The following is a 15,938-nucleotide window of genomic DNA, read 5'->3' as shown; positions in this document are numbered from 1 at the left end:
TTCGGATTGCTCATATTGAACCCCCTACTCTGACAAAAGGCCCTTCAAGCAATGCTAAACGCCGCTATTGAAGCCTGTTAGAGAATCAGCTACCGAAAGATTTTTCACGCCGGTAGCGGCATATGCGTTCCTGTTCAGTTCCTGTTCACACACAAGTTACGACATAGGTCTGGTTTTAAAAATATTGCAAACAATCATGGAACCTCTCTGTCAGGGTTGGCGGCTGTAGATGGAACGCTAAACTAAATCTACCATGAGGTAAGGAAAAGAAATATGTTTAGATAAAAGAATATAGCTTTTTGTTTGGTCTTTTGCCTCTTTGCAGTTATTTGGGCCACAAACACTTTGCGTATATGTAAAAGCACACGATTCTAAGATTATTACCATCGATCGAAATGAATTACTGTAAAACGTAATAACAAGCTGACAGTAACGCCAAACACCCATCAACGAGAATATATACCGTACGAAAAGGGCGTGTTATGTCTGATTACAAACTATCATTAGTAACTAATCCCCAGGAAAGTTATGTTTTGCGCTTAAACACAAAATGGCAATATGAAAACAATTGGTTCTACGTACGAAAACAGTTTCTGGGAACACTCTACTAAATACGCACTTAAAAGTAACTTCTGATTGTTTCACTGACAGCTGCACGTTTCAAGCCTACTTGTATGCTACTGTTTGGTATTGTGATTTGCTATCTCATTTTTCTTTTTCATTATGTCAAAAAATGCTTAGACAAACGTTCGAAGAAATACTCGATTATAGACAATTAACTGAATTATTAAAAGAATAAGCTGTATCGCACGAAGACATCTAGATGTAGCAGAGTTTCATTTCGGTGACCGGTGTAAAAACAGGAGCGATGTTCAACAACCGTTCCGAACCATAGGTTAAAGAGTGAATGAATTATTTGGTTTGTTTGTTTCCTTGGTTGTTTGTCTGCTTTTTGTTTGTTCGATTCTTTTTTGTTTGTTTACTTTTTGTTTGTTGAGATATATAGCATATATCGAGGAATTCTCGTTATCATATATAAATATCAGTTATAGGTGCCAGCAGAAAAGGTCATTTGTCTATCAAGATTGAATTTGAGAACGAGCATCCGTGATTATTCCGCCTTCGATAAGACAACGTATCCTATAAAGCTAACATTTTAAAGACATACAATTAAATAACACTAAAATATAGCTGAAGAGTACGAAAGATCGTGTCTAACAGACATCAATGGCGGCGCAAATGACACAGCGTCATAAGTAATATAGATTGTATGTATTTTGCATTGTGATGTACAGGGTGTCCTCCGATATTTTCAATTATATTTGTTTTAGATGCAAACTCCTTGGATCTATGACGGATGGGAACAGTCGACGCTTCCATGGTAATCGAACCTTCGAAGGCCCTGCTTGGTCTCTACAGTGAGATGGCTTACGACGTCAGATTGGGGCGTTCTATAACGACTCACGACCATTTGTTTTGTAACGCCTACCCATTACTATTTTCATATGGATATGCTACAGAGCTTCGTGCGGCAAGCATCAAATGCTCCGAGCATTGGTCGTGCTGATTAATTTTAGCAAGATGAGGTTGAACCCGATAAAACACGGGGAACACTTTTTATATTCATGTATCGATTACACAAATATACGTTTACTACCTATATTCCTATGATCGTATTTCCATTGTACCGCCAACCTAATGTTACATGATGCGAATTTTCTGAGGAACACTGCTGTTTTAGTCACTATGCCATCTTTCATTCGGCCTATAATATAGCGGCAAGGTAAAACAGCTCAACATTTCGTATTTTCTGACTGCTCACTCGAGATTTTTGATTCACACGGAAGTCGACTTAGAGAGGGCAGTAGAACGTCACTTGCTGACAGTCTCGAGATGAATCCGTTTGTTATGAATTTCTTTTTTTTTTTTCCGTAATGTTGGCACTCTTCAAGTTCTTTAAGCTGCTCTACCAGTATTTGAGGTGTTGTTCACTTTTGCTTGGCTATAAACATGTCCAGGCGTGTTCGTCATAAAACGATTGCAACGGTTCATTTGCTCATTTATATACTTTTTTCCTAAACCTTACTAGGTCTTCGAGACAAATTGAGAATTCGGTTCGACAGCCGCCAGCTATATATGTATGTATGTATGGGAAGGAAAGTACAGCTGCTATAGCGTCTAATATGATCTCTGCATAGCCTGTAATTTTTGAGCCAAAACGCTGAAAATCTACAAACAAATGCACCTACATATCTCTATTCGAACTAAAACAGTCTAATTTATATATATGTATATTCTCGTAACTTCGAAAGATGATGTTTACTTTTATTTTAGTGTCTTGTTCTTATTACATACGACACTGGATAAAAGCGAAGCGTCGTTATTATTAATATTGTCGTTATTATATTACTATCGAAATAAAAGTCCAAAGCAATGGTCAGTCTCGGTGCTTGCTTGCCGTTCAGACTTCCACGCAATCTGAATTGTTAATGCTATCTTTACGACTTATCTTGTTAAACTCTTCCCTCTGTACGTCCAATGATTTCTCCCTGCTTGTCGTCATATTTCTCTCCCTCTTTCTTTCCCTTTGTCTGTCTCTCTTTTTCTATGTTTTTCATTTATCTCTTTCTCTCTTTTTGGCTATTCCTCTAGATCGCCGTATAGTACAATATTTCTGACTATGGAAGCTGTGTACGATTTTACCGCACACGAGTATGAACATGCGCCACGCGTTTTGCCACCCTATTGCCGTTTCTGCTATCGATCCCACCGACGCATGGCTGGATTGCCGCTATGGCGTCTAGTCACCATTTGTTATTAGCATCATTACGTCACCATCTTCTATTATCACTGTTGTTGCCCTATCGTTATCTTTACCCATGTGGTACCATCGTGCCATACCACATATTTCGCTGACAGGACACACTCGAGGAGTGCTTACGTACATACTTACTTACTTACTTAATGATAAGTCATCGGTGAACGCTGTCACACGAACCACCGGCCAACTGCCAACCGGATGGCTAGAAAATAGGCGATTGACTGAGTGGTTCGCCGCCACGAACTTATTCCCCGTTTGCATGTTTTCATCATACCTGTTCTCGTGGTTATGACCATTGCTATCGGCGTTTCGTTATCTTATTATCGCTGCAGGCATCATCGTCATTGTCGTACAGGTCGTATCTGTCGGAACGTTTTGTCATAATGATTAGCATTACCGGGACAATCATTGAATCAGGCGGTCTGATTGTGACCAACGCATCTACACAGTACTCACAGCGGACGATTTGTTCTATTATTTAATTCAAAGCATTTAGTAATTGTAACTCGCGTTCGCTTTAACAGTTTGATAATATGGTCATCGTCATGTTTGGATAATGTGTATCGTTACCGTAGCTTCGTCCGTGATGTTATCTTTACTGTATACTCCGTTTGGTTACGTAGAACTGGCGAACGAACGGAAACGTAATAGAACAGAACGTCTTTGGTTTTTGTTTTTATTATTAACCGCTAAAATTATCAGTTTTGTTTGTCTATGTTACTGCTGGCGCCGCCACCGACATTTTTGCTACTATTATCGTTGCTAGGTTCTTGCTATTCATTGAATCGTGCGCACGGAGACGTCCAGGCTATGTTTTTACGTGTAAGAGACTTCGTACGTACTTCATCGACTTTTTGATTGACTCCCTTTGAGCTCCGGGCGCTCTCCAAGAATACACATAACTGTATCATCATCAGAATTATCATCGTTAGAGCTCATGTTCTTGCCTATTACATTGATTACTGTATCCAGTATCATTTCTCTATTATAACTGTTGTTTACTATCGCCGTCAATATTATCTTATGGACACTATTAATAATAAGATTAGTACTAATTACTGTTATTACCGCTTCGCAATCATTTTATTGCCATTATATTTATAACCAGCATTTATCCTTTTTCGGCAAAACAGAATTGAAGGCAAAGGGAGCGCCGTGTGGATTTTTCTGATGAAAACTAGTGATGAATAGTATGCAGCTTCGTGACAACGTTCACGTTAGCTATTGTCTAGCCAGCAAATAATTTATATATATATATATATATACGTTCAGTCACAATGATCACATAGGCTTACATTGGACTGAGGTGAACATTGTGGCATGTTTATTCGTCGAACCGAACAGGTAAGACTACGGTCGAATAAACGCAATGTGATCACAAAACACGTGAGTAGGGACCATCGTTTTCGTTCCTGCCGTCGTTGCTCTGCCTGTTTCACTTACCCTTCTTGCCATAATGATAACTTTAGTTATATGTTACAGTCGTAATTGCTCTTCACGAATCACGTTCATGTATAATAGTATGGAACTGCTGGCCTTTATTGAAATTCCCTTATCTCTCTACCTAGAAATACGACGATTATTTTTTGTGAGTGTGTGTGTGTGTGTGTGTGTCTACCTATAAAGATGTGGACTAGTTTTGTTTAGCCTATTGCTGTTTTTTTCAGTGAGGTTGTTAGGTTGATTGTTATTATTATTATCGGTATAGCATGGCTACATAACCGTGCATCGCATCATTTTATTAAATTGACGTCAAAGGTAGGAGTTAGCGTCATCTGCGCTTGTTTTGTTGCCGCCGACGCAGTGACACGGCCTTCCGATCTCCTATTCCAATTACACTGTACAAAAGACCCAGTCTGCCCGTGTGGATCAGTCGTTCATTATTTTTTCTTGCAATATGACATTATACAGTAAATAAAAAAAGGATTTGTATTTTTCTCGACAGTCGTCATGATGTTGAGTGTTTGACTAGGTATGTTTTATTGGCGAGTAAATGTTCGTGTTTATAGAGTTGCTCGCTGTAGTAGTAGATTTCTTAATAATTAGTTCTTAAGATAGTTGCTGTTAATGTTGGCACGGCGGAATAGTGTTTAGTTGGCATAATTACGTCGTGATTTATTTATTGTTTTTTTTCTTTACCTATCATTGTTGAATCGTCTGACGCACGCCAGCTTGCAACTTGCAGTTTACTGAAAAATTACACGCCACACATAACACCACTTAATGCATCACAAAATGGACATGCCGCTTGCTGCTCCTGCCGATGTGCCCTCTTCGATCAGTTAAATCAATTGTGATTATAATCATCAGGGCTTGTTTTGTCTGCTGTTGTTGTCGTCGCCAATAGGACTTTATCCTCTATTTTCAACCTGCGCCGCTCGCTTGGATCACAAATTCAGTATTATACTGCAAGCTCCGCTCACGTCTTTTCTGAGTCACATCGAGACTGCGCCCTGTTCCTGACATGTACTTTAGGACATAATTCTTTCGTTCTATCAATATTCCATACGAATTGTGCAAGTAATCAAAGGTGTTTTTTTTAATAATGTGGCATTTCACTGTGGAGTATATATGTTCAACTCAATTGTAAGGCGAACAACGTACGTGACAACCGAGCTAGTAAAACTAGTTGCAGAGTAACTAATTGTTGATACACAAATCCCTACAGACTAGAATATAATATGGTGAACTGAAAGATACATGGCACAGACAAGGGCTTGCGTGTGCATTTGTTTTCCTTCCATATTGATAATGGGACTCGAGATAGAACGGGGTGATGCCGGAAGGCCGACACAGGATGCGTCTTCGGTGAAACAATTGAAGGAGGTGGTAGTTGGCGATACCCTAAACGGCACAGGCGGCATTCTCACGTGAAACAATAATGGCGGCAAGTTTCATCTTCTTACAAAATTTATATATATTCTACGCCTGTATGCTTTTCTTTTGAAAACTCATTGAATAGGCAGATCGGACCCTCAATGTTGTCAGTTCATTTAGGCTTCCGCTTTGCATTCGTAACGTTTAATAACTACATTGTTGTAATAGAACTCTTGGCCAGAATCGGTTCCAGACCCCGGCAATGTTAAGCTATGTTTTTGAAGCGTGTTAATACAAAGTTTGACGCAGACACGGCTGAAGCAAAGGTAGCACTCGCAGACGGCCGGTAGCGTTTCAATGAGAAGACGCAGTTGCCCATTATACTAGAGATGTCCCATCTGTCTACTTGCCTATCCGTTACTTTCTGATCATAGCCTGCCAGCCGGTTTGCTAACTGACACATTCATATAGATCAGTGGGTGCTTTATTTTTGATAGAAACTATCGTTCGAAGCAGCAGCAGCAGCAGCAGCTTAGCAATACAGATAGATAGATATGTATGTATGTACGTATGTGTCTATAGATTAGTGATATAAAGTTCAGATCACTGATTGAAACGATTACTTCCATCGTATTTCCATTAAATTAGCTTACTATTTCACTATTTGAAATAACAGTAATATTGACCATTTATCGTCATCATTATCATTTTCCATTTATTATCAGCATCATTTACCATTTATTATGATAATAGTAACAATCATCATCGTCATCATTACTAGTCACGGTTAGCGTCATCGTCATTGTTATCATCAGAATTGTTATTCGTCTTTTTGTTATTATCGATACCAAGGATAGCCTTATTGTCATTACTATAATTAATGGCCAGTTAGTTAAGGTTGAGTTGTGTGCTCTGCGTAACTTGCTGTCGTGGTAAAGTTTATTTATTTATTGGTAATAGCAGTAATAGTATTTGGTAGAGCTGAGTTGAAGAGAAGTTGCAAGCGGTGGCACTCATGTAGCAATCCAATCAGCGAATGGCCATTTAACTGCGTCTCGAATCGGATTCATCGTGAACTAGGCGGTCAGGTATGCATAAACTCAGTCATTTCCTTGCGATTTACACAGTAACTGTTCAATTTTGGGCCAGCAATATGGCAAGTGGTTAAAGCTGCAATGCACTGGAGTCAGCATACGACTATCTGTCTACAAGATGGCAAGATCAGCTTCACGAGAACACACGCATCGTTTAATTCCTATCTCCACATAGTCACCACCAGACATATTCTCGCTACTGGCATGCCACAGTTTGTCAGACAAAAAGGTTCACCATCCATTTTGGCCTTTTAAGTGCCCTTTAAGCATTTCTTAAGTGCCAAAAAGTTTGCGACGGTGAACATTCATTGGAACAGTTTTTTTTTATCCAGACAAAATGGTGCAATCTCAATATAATGGTAATACAATTTCATGCGAATGTCATGATAAGGATATCAAAGAAACTCGATTTTTCTTTCTATAACGAGAGTGATTTTTTTTATTTAATAAAAGTGGAAAATGCTAGGAAGTTAACATGGAGTGTTCTATGCATAGGGGTCCTTCTTGATACCGATAATCGATAGCTCTCAAAAAGCCGAACAAAAATGAAATGTATATATATATATATATATATATATATATATATATATATATATATATACGTACTCGTACGCATAAATTTTATATTTTTCGAGGTGGACACCGTGAAAAACTACGACGTACTTAGCATAACGTTTAGGGAATAGAGTCAAAACGTCGGCTAAAACAGTATATGTTAAAAAATCATTGCGTCATATTGTGGAAATGTATCAAAATTAATATACTATCAGCCCAAGTCTTAACTAGCGTTGATCGACTCTGGAAAGCGAGGTCAACTCTACAGTACGCGGCGTGTTGCCGCTGGCGGTGTCTGTTCGACAACGGGGTTGTCCAATTCCCACGCATCTGAGATATTGATCCGGCCGACTCGAACTACAAACGACACTGAATTAAGTGGATGAGACCAATCTGGTAACAAGTGTAGGATAAAATTATATCGACGTTTAACCTCTCAGTGCACAATACCGGCTTATTTCTAGTCTGAGTTTGTTGTCTAATTCTAAAATACATTACTTTGAGGGTATGTGTAAGAGCCGTTAGGGCTGCCATGGAAATTTAAACAAAACGTTCTAATTGTAATTATCATCATTAGTAGCAATTATGAAAACGATTCGAACGCACATTTGTCGCTACAACAATATCAGAGCTTTGCGGGCAGTGGCAAGGATTTTCTCTACTCAATAGGGTAACTAAGACCCAAATATAGGGCTAAAAAGCCCGATCGACAATTGTCCTGGCCACGAAGGCAGATGGCAAGAAATGACGCATTAAAAAATGAGACTAGTCCAATATATGTAAAATGCATGGTAGGGCTGGAATTTGCTTTGCATTATTCGTTCTAGGTAAGACCGGATCAGAAGAAAGTTATTTTTTGACGATTCAAACTTTTCGATAAAAAAAATTGGGAGTCCGGCATAGTCAGACGATGAATCCATCGATCAGATGAATTCTATCTGACTGCCTTCTGCGTGCACTGTGAGATCCCTTCCCTTGTCATTTTGCTGTATCTCGTGTTCTCGCATCCACAAAGCATTCCCTTTTCAAATGCAGCCTCAAGGAACGCCGGGCTCTGGAAGAACAGCCGTCAATATCAACTGTCGATACAAGGCCCCCAAAAAGCGTTCTCCCCATGAATGAAACCTATCGCACGGTAATACGATCATGCAGCTCTTTGTAGCTGAATAATGAAATGAATGCAACCGTTATTTTCCGTTCCCTACGTCTTCTTTACTTTTGCACCCATATCATACCATATGCGATTAGTAAAAAGAGAGACACTAACCACGTGATTGACCGGTGATGCCGTTGGCCATCCATCAACTCTACATATGTATATACTTATCATTGTTGTATAGTGCGTTACTGGCTCCGCCGTCATCGATGACCCGGCAATAGCCGCATGAGGCTCGATTACTCGTTGTGGCCGCGGTTTCAGCATGACATCATTTCTCTAGTCATTAATTTACATCTAAATAGTCCTTTCTATGTGACGTCGCTGCCGTTGTAAGTGACCATACAATTATCTCTCGTTCGATTATGCTTTCTCCCTTAGCTATTCTTATTGACAGTGTGTATTTGTGTAGGTGCAATAAGGTGTAGTGCATTATGTGAGAGACCGTAGATGCATTAGATAGCAGCAATATCTAGATACTTCTGTATAATAGCTGTCGTTCACCACTGTAATAGTAACCAGATATACTTTCAAGTGACAAGTCCTTTTTTTTTGGACACCTAGAGGGCGCGCAAAGGTGACAAATAACTTCCGTGAACCCAGGGAGCCTCTGAACTAAAGACCGTGCCACTAGTCTTCGAGATAACTATACATCACGTTTAATCTAAGTTTGCTTTTCATTTCTTTCGTCCGTTAGCTGGTTGTTTTCTGCTAGCCTTTGAGTACGCCCTTCCATAACTGAGTCAGTAGTGGCCTGTTGTCGTTGCCATCGTTATTCTCTGTCCGTTCGTTTTTCGAAGAAATTCGTCGAGGTTAATTTTTCCATTTGTGCCTCCGGCGCGCTATATTTTTTTGCTGAGGTTTTAGCATAATTTTTCAGACGCTCGTTCGTTGCTTCGTCCGTCCTTCTCTTTGCCGCCGTGTTTCTGTCTCTGTTACCTCTCTGCTGCGACCACTACTCGCATTATTATCGTTATCATTATTATAACCATTAAATCATTATTATCGACGTGTGTATCACCACGACTCTGATCAGCTAGTAGGTTGTAGCTCATACTTATTTTCCTCCTTTCGTTAATTTTCAAATATTTAGGCCGTCTGTATAATTTTCGTTCTGTTGTCATCCAGTGTGTCGTATATATTATCGTCATAAAAGGCCAGTCTATCCATTAATCCAAGCATGGTATCATTAATAGTATGTCATTACCGTCACCGTTCTTGTCGATAGCATGACTTAAGAAGAGTAATTAATCATATAATCATCACCGTTGCCATTTACCATTGTTATAAATGGCAACGCTGATGAGCGCGTCGCGCTCATGTACTCGCCTGCTTAACACGTTACCAGTCGAACTACGCTTAGCGTGGTTCATATCGGCAGCATATATCGATTATGGATATTTATAATAATAATAGATATTGATACGAATAAGCAAGTCACATTGAACGAATTCTGTGCTTGTGATATATATATAGATCCTCTTCGCGTGTCCAATGAGCATGCCGTCAGTGGTAATAATTAGGTAGTAACGCGTCTCTGTATCTGTAGTTGGTTGTGTGCATAGATGTGTGTCTGCGTAGGTATATCTGTGTCCTTTTATGTTAATGTTTCTAGCCTTTTTCTGTTTATATCGGCGGCCTTCTTCAGAATCTTTTACCAAATGACTCATCGTCGAACAAGATCGGCCATTAATCAATCAGCATCATACGGCTTACGCTCTAGTCACTCATGCCCTCCGCCTGCATTTACCACCCCACCCCACCCCACATCCATTAGAATCATCGTTTTTCTAGATCATTGCTTATCTCGTCCAGTTTTATATAGGTGAATCATCATCAAGCATCATTATCATATCGCATTTTATGTTAATACCAGTGCCGTCAATATTTTTGTATGCTAGTAATTAGAATAAGAATAATTATCATATAGTCAATTGTTATTGTTTTCTTTCGCTGCTAACCGTTGTTTCCATACATTCATACCATTTAGTTCCGCGTCAGTGTAATTGGGGTCAGTTGTTATTACCTACTATCTTTGAGTAATCGTCGTATAAAAGGTTAAGCTACGGCGGGACTGCCTGGACAACAAAATCAATCAATTGATCAACAACTGAAGTAGCATTAGGTCACCGTAGTAAATTATCTCAATTCAGAGCAATCAATCAATCTATGCATTAATAGATCACTCCATCGTTCAACAAATCAATTAATCAACTTATCAATCAGTCCATCAACACATTGATTACGCCATCACTCACATCAATAAATTAAATCATTAGCATTAGCATTACTATTATCAACATATAATAGTCATCGGTGTTAACTTTAACCGTTATTCTCAATCACGAATAATTCGTGGACATTATCAGAATCCAAATTCGCCTCCGAAGTCATCATTATTACAAATGAATCAATCTATCATCATCACGAAAATCAAAACCATTAACAGCGTTTTATTTCTAGGAGCTATAGCGCGGGTTAGCGGTGGGCAGCTGGTGGGCAGCGTGGCTTGACCGACGACGCTCGGGGCAAGCGCTCGAAATGATAACGTACCGCCGACAGCTTACATATTCACTAGTCAAATAAACGAGCGAAGCCTGGCAGTAAACGCATCTTTGCCTCGGCCTGTCTGTTCATCCATCCATCCATCCCTCTGTCCGATCGCCCGCCCGCCCGCCTGCCCGCCCGTTCTTCCGTCTGTGTCCCTGTTTTTCTGTTATCGTATCGATGTCAGCCGGACATCTGTTCAATGTTTTTTTCAACAGCTGTTTTGTGCGACGCAACAGCGTAGTGTGCTTTTATTAAAATGGTTTTGCAATCATGGCAAAAGGCTCATAGCTTTTCACTGCCTTGTTGTTTTCGTAGTTGTTTGCCACAATCTCTTGTTTACGCTCTTCCTTATGGCAATACTCATAGAAAGTGAACAAACCTGCTTTAATGTTCACCATAAGTACGATACAATGTAAATACATACATAGGGCTGCTGTTCTACCGAAACGACGAGGGTTACGGTACGATATACTTGTGGAAATATGTTTCTCTCTTATGTACTGTTTGTCTTCTTCTTTCTGTCGCGTGCGCGTAAGTTCTAAACTTCGTAAGTTGAAATCTCTTGTGTTTAATAATATAAATTCATCTCTTCGTTCCTGTTCTCTTGAGAGTGCTGTAGGTCGTGGAGTAAGGTAGTTAGAATAGATAGTGCATTGTCATAGATGTATGGTAGTATGCATTTAATTATTAAGTACTCGCGTAGCATTATAAACTATTATCATTCAGGTGCAATTGGCCTGATATGGCTTAGCGAGCGTCTGCCTGTTTGCCTGCTGCCTAGCCCCATTAGATTCAGAGCGTCTTGGCCTGCTTGGCGGAAGGATCCGAGGTGTCTCGAAAAGCTGCTCGTTTGCGAATTGCACTTTGCGTTGTATCCGTTACTGTTGATGACGTCGGAGTATCAGTACTACTAGTAATAGTTAAAATTGTCGAAGTTGAAACTGTTGGAATAGCAGATATTCTAGTTGTTGCCGTTCTAGTTGTAACCGACGAAGAAAAGGAAGGTAAATTGGTGGTAGTAGCTTCAATAGAAGGTGAATAAGTATTATTATTCGTAGCAGTATCACTCGTAGAAATAGTAGTGCTCATTGAAGAAGAAGACGAAGAATAAGCATTACTTTTAGGAGTAGTAATAGAAAGCAGAGCATAGCAGTAAGCCTGAGAACCAGCGACCGCCGAGTTATCGGACATGCGGCTCATTAGCCGCATAATCGCAGCTCGACGAGCTTGAGGGGGCGCAAAGCCAGTCGTCTCGAAGCGAATAACGGGAATTTGGAGCAGCAATGGAGTCTCGTCGTAGCACCCGGCCAGGCGCATAGGCCTGCTTTCGGCACACTGAAGGCGCTTAACGATCCCGTCAGTGTCCGCCATCATGACCGGTATATTATTATGGTTGTTCGAAATGGGCAACGCACGCCCGACCTGCGTCCCCAGTCCGCTAAAGGCTCGAGCAATCGCTGGTGTTGGAAGCAGTATTCTGTTGGTCAGGCTCATGCTGTTGGCAACGAGCTCATCACGACCGCTCTTATGCGTGTGCTCGTGACTGTTGTTGCTGAAACCCTCAGTTGTCACATAAGACTTATTGTTGTTATCGTTGTCGCTTCTATCGTTGTCCGCGGTGACAATAGGATATGCGTCCTCATTTTTCAAGGTAAAATCGCCCTCCAGAATTATTAGCTGTGATGATTCGTGGCCATTAATACGTTCGGTGTTGTCGTCGCCAGGCGTACTCCTCCCGCACCAGCTTGTGCTGTCAACGCTTAAAGACTGTTGATGACACTGTTGTTGTTGCTGTTGCTGAACCATGCCATCATTGTTGTTCACACGCAAGACGATACCAACTACTGGGCTGTAATTTTTGCTGAGGCTACTGCTGACGCCGGCGTCGTTGTTGATAGTATTGTTGCTGTTGTTGTTGCCGTTAAAGCTGTTGTTACGGCTGCTGCTGCTGTCTGGTAGTGAAGCAACGAATCTGTTTGTTGACAGTGCGGTTTCGCCCAGTGTTGACTGAGAGCTAAATGGCCATTTCATCGAGGCCAGTGACGAGGCCGCACTAAGTAGCGACCGGCTCATGCTGCTGCTACTGGCTGTTACTACCTGACACGACGATGTACCTGTCCGCCAATTCTCGCCAGCTTTATTTATGTTCCTCCAGCCGCGGCCTCGCTGTGTACAGCCCATCCATTTCTAATCACAGTACGAAGTCGACGCATGCGAATTGGCCGACCGATGGGTATGTACGTTCTGCCATTTGCCGTCTTTCTTAAGCCACAGGCGTGTCTCTTCCGTCTGCTTACTACGGGCTTGTCCTGTTCTGCTGTCAACGTATTGTGTCAACCTGCGCACAAATGACCGTACAGTGAAACTAGGATGAAAAGCAGACGACACTATGATCGAAATAGGATAAATTTTCTAAATAAAAAAAATTTCGGGAAACTGCTACAGGCAATTGAAGGTAAATGGCAAGAGTTTTTACTTATGCCATGCAACTGAGTCGGTTAGTAATAATTAAAAGAAGGAGAAACTATTTAATGCAGTAATATTATACTCTTGCTAGTGTCAGTAAGGCTATCACGGTGACTGCTAAATTAATCCTAATAAAAGTACGATAAGTTTAATTACTTTTACTAAGAAAACTACAAATCTTTTAAGGTAAAATTTTAAATTAACCATTTAAGTTATCGAGCGGATTATCTGGTATAGTGAATACGTCGGCTCTTAGAAAAAGAATATCATACACTATCTTTTGTATATTAAAACATATATGTAAAACTTAAGAGAAAGACAAATTATTCGGTTGAACCTCGAGTAATTTTGGTATTTTCGCTTAACATAAATGGCAACATTTTCACCCAAATTCTATTAACATTTTTTCTTATTATATATTTGCCGTCACTCTTTATGACCTTTTGTCTCTTAACCCATTTATTTATTTATTCCTTCTCACCAGAAACGTTTAGGTCTGATATTAGAAAAATTCGTTTAGCTGGGCTTTAAGACTTTCACTACGATTTCGATCTGCCACTGATCCATTGGCGCGAGATTACGGTGGATGAAAAGAAATCTTCAAATCAAACTTCTGCAGAGCGACTTTCCCAACATTTTCCGTGAGTCGCCTGGCGTTGTCATGCAGAAGGATAACTTCGCCTTTTCTATTGGGTCTTTTCAGCTGGATAATCTCATTTGCTCGATGCAATCAGGTCAGATACAAATCCTTGCTAACCGTCCCGTCCTTTTCGAACGTTTCCTAGTGTACAAGATCCTTTCAGTCCCAGAATGTGCAGCTGATCATTTCTTTTAAGATGGAAATTCGTCTTAATTCTGAATTCGGACATACTCGTTCTTTTCTCTGCTTTGGCAGGTTTTAACGAGACAGCATTTGAATGGTATACAGAAGTAAACAAATAAAGGAGATATGAACGGAAAGGGGAATATTGAAAACAAACTGAAAACCTTTATGTTCCAACCTAAAATTTTCCAGATAAATGCAAAAAAACAACGGCATTTCTTTTTATGATTTAGTTCCTCAAATATTTTTTACGGTTTGTTGAACTTTAAGATAAATATTAATCAAGTTACAAGAGCTTTTGTTAATGTCCAATAACACCAGGTTAAAGGGTGCACATTCGTAAGACTGCACAATCTCAGAAAAGACACTCAGAGACTGTTCTACTTTACCTAACATAGGCGATGCAGGCGGCGTCTTCGCTCATCATGTGCACCGTCGGATTGAGGATGGTAGTATTGCATCCGGCCTTAGCCTGCTTGGCAGCTACATCGAAGTGGAACTTATGGAAGTCCATTCCCTCAATCAGGTTACCCATTGCCTCGGGCTCGAAAGCCGTCATATGGGAGTCGCACAGCTTTCTACGTATCGATAAAATAACGATAAGGAATTTTGTACCTTGTTACTTGTAACACTTGTAATCTGACAGCGTTGCGTACACGCGAAGTTGTCCGAATTTCTACTACTTTAACAGTTTCTTCGGTTCGCTTCAACATGGGGATTAGAATAGTAATAAATATAACTTATTTTTTAGTTTATAGCTCATACGCAACTACTTTTACTATTCATATATCTTCATTTTAGCCACTAGTGATTCTATACAGTGCAGTATTTTTATCTTGTTAATTCATCGTAAATTTCGTACTTACGTGTAGGTCTCGAAATCACCCGTGTTGATAGCTTCGATTAATTGCTCGGTGAGCTTGACCACCTCCTGCTTGCGAGCTGTTGCGAGTAAACGACGTTAGCTCAGAACGGCACACTCCGTTATTGTACGAAATGTACCCGGAATAGTTGGTCGCTCAAAAAATATGCCGCCGGAATTGTAATTAAGCCATAGCGCATTGGGTGCTACCATAGGCATTTGTTCATCACCATACATCGTTCAGAGATACGCACACACACGCACACACAAACGCACAGACACTTGCATAGAAACGAAACATAACAACTCCAACGACCAACAACATAAGAGGCAGTCACAAGAAGTACACCAACAGTAAAAATTGTGCGAAAACTGTAGTCTACTCTGTAAAAAAAAACTTGGCAATTACCGAAAACGAAGACTTTTTATTATTTCTCTTTAAAAAAGAAAACTGCTGTAGCACTGAGTATCTATCAGCATGGGCAGGCATGCAAATCCTAAAGGCTCCGCTGGATGATGGTGTCTGTCCGCGACTGGCATTTTCTTTGCGCCAAATTTACGTGTACGTATCTGTACATATGTGTAAAAGCAATGCAAGTTTCAGCCAGTAAATGTGATATAAGAGATATAAGAAAAAATGGTATAAGAATTTTTATCTGTCTAGTTACCGGTAATAACTAGATAGTAAGAAATATCTGAAAAAGCCGCTGGGGCATGCAAAACATCAACACACAAACGGTAGCATAAAAAAGCCGGCTTCCACATTCTATTTGTGAGAACCGAAAAATATTAGA

At 40.2% G+C, this 15,938-nt stretch overlaps 1 protein-coding gene and 1 long non-coding RNA gene across 15 annotated transcripts in view; one reads left to right on the top strand and one right to left on the bottom strand.

Annotated features, from left to right (window-relative positions):
• Positions 1 to 6,326: 6,326 nt before the first annotated feature.
• Positions 6,327 to 15,938, bottom strand: part of LOC111243562 (calcium/calmodulin-dependent protein kinase type II alpha chain-like) — a 71,834-nt gene continuing 62,222 nt past the window's right edge. For 11 of the 14 annotated variants that reach the window (XM_086977442.1, XM_086977437.1, XM_086977440.1 and 8 more), the window contains 3 exons: positions 15,149 to 15,224; positions 14,672 to 14,860; positions 6,327 to 13,331 (listed from right to left, as the gene is read on the bottom strand). In XM_086977442.1, the coding sequence (XP_086833568.1) occupies positions 13,181 to 13,331; positions 14,672 to 14,860; positions 15,149 to 15,224 (416 nt within the window). In that variant the 3' untranslated portion in view covers positions 6,327 to 13,180. Of the gene's footprint in view, positions 13,332 to 14,671; positions 14,861 to 15,148; positions 15,225 to 15,295; positions 15,715 to 15,938 lie in introns of those variants that run through there. The other 3 variants (XM_086977444.1, XM_086977446.1, XM_086977447.1) reach the window with 2 other exon arrangements.
• Positions 11,315 to 15,063, top strand: LOC147758605 (uncharacterized). Its single transcript, XR_015319154.1, has 2 exons — positions 11,315 to 11,454; positions 14,681 to 15,063. It is a non-coding gene; the product is annotated as an uncharacterized LOC147758605 (long non-coding RNA).

Source organism: Varroa destructor, unplaced genomic scaffold (genome assembly GCF_002443255.2).
Source record: "Varroa destructor unplaced genomic scaffold, Vdes_3.0 BEIS01000001.1, whole genome shotgun sequence".
NCBI classification, from domain to species: Eukaryota; Metazoa; Arthropoda; class Arachnida; order Mesostigmata; family Varroidae; genus Varroa; species Varroa destructor.
The sequence above is the reverse complement of the archived record's forward strand: the minus strand, read 5'-3'. Positions and strand labels throughout refer to the sequence as shown.